This window comes from Hippocampus guttulatus, chromosome 7 (genome assembly GCF_054856545.1).
Source record: "Hippocampus guttulatus isolate MCC_2025c chromosome 7, RoL_Hgut_1.0, whole genome shotgun sequence".
In the NCBI taxonomy this organism is placed as follows: domain Eukaryota; kingdom Metazoa; phylum Chordata; class Actinopteri; order Syngnathiformes; family Syngnathidae; genus Hippocampus; species Hippocampus guttulatus.
Window position 1 is genome coordinate 17,980,749 of NC_141267.1, and position 7,329 is coordinate 17,988,077.

The 7,329-nt window shown below is 43.6% G+C and overlaps 1 protein-coding gene across 1 annotated transcript; it reads left to right on the top strand.

The window, feature by feature from the left end:
* The first annotated feature begins 249 nt into the window (after positions 1–249).
* mettl13 (methyltransferase 13, eEF1A lysine and N-terminal methyltransferase) lies at positions 250–7,209 on the top strand. The gene is made up of 9 exons (XM_086114729.1): positions 250–472; positions 1,121–1,393; positions 1,498–1,972; positions 2,809–3,008; positions 3,083–3,272; positions 4,120–4,269; positions 4,536–4,748; positions 5,114–5,245; positions 5,465–7,209. Exons 1-9 carry the CDS (start codon positions 320–322, stop codon positions 5,734–5,736), a joined length of 2,058 nt encoding a protein of 685 aa, XP_085970855.1. The 5' UTR covers positions 250–319; the 3' UTR covers positions 5,737–7,209.
* The last annotated feature ends 120 nt before the right edge of the window (positions 7,210–7,329 follow it).

Below are 7,329 nucleotides of genomic sequence, written 5' to 3' on the forward strand. Positions count from 1 at the left end.
GCAACTAAAATAGTATTTTCTTTTTTATTATTATAGACTACTTGTCCAACACTTAAAGACAATTATTATACCAGAAACAACTGCAGCCGGTTATAATTTCATACGGAGTACAGACGGAGAGCACCGAGCAACAACCAATACAAAGCTGCTTGTCAAGTATTAACCAATCAGTGAGCCTTTTTGAAATATATTATCCAATCAATTAGCCGTACGTCTTGTAATGTAGTCCGAGCTCAACATTACCATGAGGATAGCAAAAGTCGTGTTTCAAGATCTGTGTGCACAATATTTTAAAAAATAGATTCAGGTAAAACAAACAATGAGTTTATTACCTCGAACTGCCGAGGAGTTCAGCTCTGCTGAGTATTGGGAGAGATTTTTTAAGAAACGCGGAGAGAAGTCATTCGAGTGGTACGGAGACTACAACAAACTATGCGGCGTGCTGCACAAGTACATCAAAATCCAAGACAAGGTAAACAAATTAAACATCATACTTGGTTTTAGTTTCATTTTAACAAAACCTGATGAACAACAATACCAGCCATTTGTACAAAAGCAATAATGTAAACTTGGAGAAGGCGTTTAGTTGATTTTCAAGCTTGATTATAATTCACGATGTAAGAAAAGCAGCAGAAGAAAACAGTGATATTTTTGTTTCGCAATTCAAGATGATGGACCTAATTCACTGTGTCTTCCCCTTTACTGTAAAAGGAAAATGGAAGTCATTTTATTTGTATTGCACTTTTCACACAGAGGAAGAGAAAGTGCTTTTCAAAGTTACCTAACAGGACAATAATATGATACCAGATTCACCAATCTGACCATTGACTTGTAAGTATTTTTTTTTAACTAAATGCTGAAATGCACATGAAGCGAGAACAAGAAAAGCAGAACGGGAATAATCTGGCTGAACCTGTGGGATCTAGACAAAAGCCTTGTGGTAATTTTTTTTTAAATCGCAGTAGTCAAGAGATGAGGAGGCAAACAAACAAATCATCATTTCTAGTTCATAATGGGATAATAGGGACTTTAGTTGAAAAATACTTTTGAAGGATGACAGTTTCAACAATCTGTACCTAAAAGCCACGGTTTTACCAAAGCTGTCATATTTGGATTTGAGGTGCTGGTGGTGGGCTGCGGAAACTCTGAGTTGAGCGAGCAGCTTCACGACGTGGGCTACAAGCACCTGACCAACATTGACATCAGTGAGACTGTGGTGTCGCACATGAACCAGCGCAATGCCGAGCGGCGGCCTGACCTCAAGTTCCAGCAAGTGGACGCAACCCAGATGCCGTACCAGGATGCTTGCTACCAGGCCGCTCTGGACAAAGGCACCCTGGATGCAATGGCGTCAGAGGAAGGAGGAGATCTGGCGAGGAATATGCTCACTGAGGTACAAAAAAAGTTAATCACAGCACGTGCAGACTTTCAGGTGTCATTACAAATCCAAATACTTGTCGACATTCAGTAAGTGTACATTTCCGTATCTATTTGGAGGTGGGCCGTGTGCTCAGCGTAGGCGGGAGGTACGTGTGTATCACACTGGCTCAGGAGAGTGTGATCCGCCTGGCCGTGGAGCACTTTGTCCAGCTGGGCTGGGCGGTGAGGCTTCACTGCCTGCAGGAAGAAACCAGCGCAGAGGAGGACGAAGACTCCTTTGCTCTCCCCATTTTCGTCCTGGTGTGCACAAAATTCCGCCAGCCCATGCCAACGCCCATTCTGGAGTTTTGCCTTGGCGAAGACGGCGCCCCGAACCGTCTGGCGCTGGCGGCCGACTTGCTGGCGGCCGTGCGGGAACGGCAGGCCTATTCTGTCCTGAGGAAGAGGTTGCGCACCCGCACGGATGCCGACGCTGATTCGTCGCTAACACTTTGCCACGCAAAGACCGGCCTGCCCAGATACACTCTCATGGTACAGGACTCACCGCCAACCGCCAAGGTGCCAAGGTTCAACCAGTTTGCCATATTCATTGGTGAGCTTTATTTATTTTTCTTGTTGTCTGTTGTAAGTCACCAGATACGACATTAGGTACACTAGCACAATCCCATGCAGTGTTTCCCAACCACTGTGGTGCTCATTAACGTGCTGCAAGATCATTGCACATGCCAATTTCACTTAATTGGCCTGAAAATGATTATTTATTCACTTTATCATGGGGGATATGATCCAGCCCCACTTGTGTTATAGAGATCCCATAAAAAAAGTTTCAATACTCCTCCCACAATGCTTTAAACACACTTGATCTGTTAACCCATTTAATCCCACCGGTCACATTTGTGAAGGACAACAATGATTTAATTTACAGGGCTGTAAAATTTTTTATTATCAATTACTTAAAAGGTCTACCAATGACACCTGATTTTGACTTTTAAATATCTGGGAAAAATTTGGGATTAAATGGGTTAAGGACACTTGAAATTCTTCAAGCACATTTTCTAAAAGCAATCCAGAGCGTCTACTCTCATTCACTTGGTGGCACAGTTCTCCAAATTAGATCCGGAGCATGCTTCCATCAAGCAATTGTCACTCGCAGTTTAAGTTTACTGTAAAACTGTCACATTAAAAAAAACACCCCAAAAAAACCACTTGTCTAACGAGAGTCTGCTAGCTTAATGCTAACATATGAAACGCCATAGAACGGAAATTAGTATAGATGTTATAGTAATGGTAAACCTTGAGACAACTGCTACTTCAACACACAATTGTGAATGTTTATAAGGAGTATTGAAGGTTGTTACAGAAGAATACATCTCGGCACGTTTCTGTACTGTATGCCATCTTTGTTGAACCCGCCTATCCCCTTTGCAGTGCCCCAAGGCAGTGAGACAGCATGGCTCTACAGCTCCAGCGAGGGCCGGCGGCAACTGGCAGCCAGCGCCAACTTCCGCCGCCTGGTTATCGTGGCCATGCACAGGAATCAAGAGTATGCCGACATGCAGGCCGTCCAGTCGGAACTCTCGCCCATGGTGATGGACCTGGCCCCACCAGGAATGCCAGACAATCAGCAGGTGGATGCCGAGAATTGACTTGACATCCAGCTCGTGTGGACGTTGACCGGACGTTTTTGGGACTTGTCGTTCAGGTTCCGTTTCTGTCAGTGGGTGGCGACCTGGGTTGGCGAGAGGAGGTCAGCAGGGGTGTGAGCGAGCACAGCGGTGCATACTGTGTGGAGAACGTCAGAGGGGAGGACGGCGAGCTGTACCGCAGATTGGTGTTCCTGTCCAACGCGGCTCTGGTGCAGTCCGAGAGTCGTCTCGTCTCCGCCAATAGCAGTCAGTTCACGTGTTCTTTTTTTTTTTTTTCCTCATTGATTCATTTAGCGCTGTAACTTTGTATTTCAACGGTTCTCGAGAGTTGTGAGAATGGAAAGTGCTAGAATTTTGGATCAAGTCCGAGTTGGTGTTTCTTCATATTAAGATAAGATAAGAAAACCTTTATTAGTCTCGCAATGGAGAAATTCCCGATTCACTCAGGAATTCAACTTGAGACTTTCATGCAGCCTGTTGGAATAGACATGTCTACCCAGTTTCGTGTCTATTGGTAAAACTGGTGTCCGAGGCTAATTTTTGCTAAATTCAAGCACTGGAATTTGCCCCAAAATGGCTACCTCTAACCAGCTTCCTGTTCGATCACAGACATTGGTCCTTCAGACTTTTAATACCCAAATTTCATGTTGATCGGTTAAAATGGTGTCAACAACTTACATCTTCTAATTTTTAAAATACCGTATTATTTAAGCCCCAAAATTGGCTTGCACCACAATAGCCATCTTCTTTTTTTTAGACTTTTTCATGTGTCTTGATATCCATCCGCTTTTCCTGCGATTGGTAAAACCGGTGTCATGTGTTACTATTTTTAAACTTTCAAGCATTGGATTTCGCCCCAAAATGGTCACATCAAACCACAATGTTTGTGTTTGTGGTCAATTTTGGCTTTGGATACTTGTGACTTTTCCGTGCACCTTGTTATAATATGTCCACCAAAAATTCATGTTGATCTGTAAACTACAGTTACTCATTTTTTATAACTTTGGAGCCCTGGAATTTGCCCCAAAATGGCTGTAGCAACACAGGATGGCCTATTTGCTGAAAATGAACTTATGTGTATCTTTTTCTGCAGCATCAAGTCATAAGAAGAAGAACAAAAAGAAAATCAAACAGCCGCCATCGTCCTCCCTGTCGGTACACAGCGGCTTCCTCTGCTGTGCCCACCACGAAGTCATGGTGGCTGGTCTCGCCATGCTGGGCATCGGCAAGGAAAAAAACAAAGGTGAAGTAGAGTATGCATTTCATATGAAAGAAATCCTTCACGATAGGAATGTTTGTTTGTCTGTTTGTGCTCTGTGATTGTCTGGCAACCAGTCCATGTTGTAGCCACTCTTCCCCCACCACCTTAGCTGGGCTTGGGATAGGCTCCAGCTCATCCATGACCTTAAATTGTGCATAGGTGCGAATGTGTGTAGCCTGCTCGATATATTTTCCCAGCTTGGACTTGTCTTATGGGCACCCCTTAACCCTTTCTCTCCCCTCCTCAAGATGCCCTGGTGTCAGTGCTGATGATTGGACTCGGGGGAGGAGGCCTGCCCCAGTTTCTGCGAGACTTTGTACCCGGGGTGTCCGTGGAGGTGGTGGAGCTGGACCCCGTGGTGCTGGACGTGGCCAAAGAGTGGTTCCACTTTCGACCGGACGATCACCTGACCGTCACGCTTGGGGACGGCCTTGAACGTATCTGCACCCTGGAGAAAGACGGTGGGGAGGGGGCGGGGGACACTGCTCCCGCTAGCTCCCGCTAACGCAGTAGCAAAGTCGTGAGCGAGAAGTTAATGGAGTTGCCTACATCTTTAATCAGCGCTTCTGCTTGTCAAACCGCGCAAATTTGCTTTTGGCTAGCAGGGGAAGCTAACCTAGCAGTCTATATCTTCACTTGGTGCCTCTCTTTTACACAGCACAAACGTTTGCTGAGGCTAGCTAGAGAAGCTAACATAACAGCAGTTTATGGTTTTACTCCATACTGTCACACCAGTCACAAAAAAAATCCAAATCAGTCATCAAAAAATGTTGTTCATGACTGTTATTAATACCAGTCCAAGTGACCGTGTGCGTTTTGTCTCCAGGTGGTCGTTTGTTTGACGCCATCATGTTCGATGTGGACAATAAGGACAGCACAGTGGGTATGAGCTGTCCACCTGCTGCATTTGTCGAAAGCTCCATCCTGCACAAAGTCAGCAGCCTCCTCACCCCTCGAGGTATTGTGCACCTTGTATTTTGTAAAACTAACCTTTTATTTGTTTACAACTAACTTCATGATATAATAGGATACATCCAATCATTTATATCCTTCAGTGTCTTGAAAGGCGCTTATAAATGAAATGTATTATTATCATTATTATATACAAGCCATTAAAAAGGCAATTGTCCATAATATTGTATGCCCCCTTTAATCCGTTCTTCTTTGGGCTGCCTAGGCATTTTCATTCTCAACCTGGTGTGCCGCGACTCCGCCTTGAGGAAAGACGTGCTGGAGCGTGTGAGTGGCGTGTTCCCTGCCATCCTCTCGCGAAAGATCGACGGGGAAGTGAATGAGGTCCTCCTCTGTCGCCGCCAAGGCGAAGGCATCGGCGTCCTACCGTCGCTGAAGCAAGCGGGTCACGATCTGCAAAGAGCCCTGCACTCTGGCGTGAGCCATAGCCCGAAAATAGACATTGCTGAGTTGTTGAAAGACATGAAAGTGGTGTGAGGGGTGACTGGGACTCAAAGCAGAGTCGGTGAATCCACAGTGACAAAACGCTAATGCCAAATAATAAGAAACATTTCGTTTTCATAAATATTGTGCGGCGAGGACTAAAATGGCCTCGGACGTCACTTTTTTCACATTTCATTATGCTAGTGCCTTATTCCAAAAAGGAATACTTTCATTTTTTTTTTCCTCTTAAAATTCTCGATGCAATACCGCATAAGGAGAACATGACAAATTTTAACACTTTCAAATTTATTTATATGTATAGATTAAAAAAAAAGCGAATAATTCACGCCCATAACTATTCACTGCCAATGCTCAGTCCTATATTTCGCAGCAATAGCTGCCTCCTGACAAGTTTTCAAAGTTGTTAAAAATAAAGACAAAAAGAAGAAACCACATTTCATGAATCTGGAAAGTATTCGCAGCAATTTAAATTTTTTAGTTTTGTAGTTTTTATTCCAAACGGAATAAACTATACATTGTAAAGGCAACACTCATATTGATTTTTAAAAATATATTTGTGACAAAAAAAAAAGGTGTTGAGTGCTTCATGAGAGTAGTCAGTCCTTCAACATTTTGTTACAGCGCTATTACAAAATGCAATGAATTACCAGTATCCCCCTACAATTTTACACAACACCTGATCATGACAACATGGGGAAAAATTATGCAAATTATAAATATTTGAAAACAAAGCTCATTTATATACATCTAAATGTTCACAGCCTATGCTTAATACATTGTTGGTGCATAATTGGCAGCAACTGCAGCCTCAAGTCCTCATTGTGCATCAAGCTCGATACACCGACTGTATCTTTGGTCAGTGTTGCCCCTTTCCTCCGTTAGTTTGAATGGGGAGCATCAACCCACCATGTTCTAAACAGGATTCAACTTGTAACTGTGCCCAACCGTGCCATAGATAGCCAAGGCATGGTGAGGTCGTGGTAATTCAACAGCCTAGTTTAAGTAACCACAGTAAGGCCACTGGAACCTCCAAAGCAGAATATTGCCGGTGCCTCGAAACAATCCTATCACTGAAGCCGACTGACAATTCTTTCGACTTCATACTTGGGTTGTGCTCAGGCATGCCCTGAGACCAGACATAAACAGGTGTGTGTTTCTAAATCGTTCCAATCAGGGTTTACCACAGGTGGACTCCATTTAATATGTCGAACAAGCTCAAGGATGATCAATGGGAGCAGGACGCACCTGAGTTTAGGTTTGTGCTTTATAACAAAGACGCTTTCTATTTTTTTTCCCATTGTTAATAAATTTGTTTTTTTTAATCCCCATTGGGTGGTAAGAGTAGAATTTCAAGAAAAAATGAATTTAATCCATTTTGGAATAAGGCTCTCACGACATTGTGGGAAAAGGGAAGTGTCGTGAATACTTTTTTTTGTTCTTTTCTCGATTTAATGTTGCGCGTGTTATTGCAAAGTAAAGCTGCAGTGTATTTTATCTCATCTAAATGGGTCTTATCTCATTTACACTCTGTATTATTTCACCCATATTTTTAGCGCCAGGATTCCATTTCACTCCCCTCAGGCTGCACTCCTTTGCCCCGCACACGCCTCACTACCTCGGAATGAG

Excerpts from the sequence above, each read along its gene's own strand:
- mettl13 (XM_086114729.1), top strand. The coding sequence starts at position 320 with ATGAGTTTATTACCTCGAACTGCCGAGGAGTTCAGCTCTGCTGAGTAT. Across the intron at positions 4,749-5,113 it reads CTGCACCCTGGAGAAAGACG|GTGGTCGTTTGTTTGACGCC; the intron begins GTGGGGAGGGGG and ends TTTTGTCTCCAG. Across the intron at positions 5,246-5,464 it reads CAGCCTCCTCACCCCTCGAG|GCATTTTCATTCTCAACCTG; the intron begins GTATTGTGCACC and ends TGGGCTGCCTAG.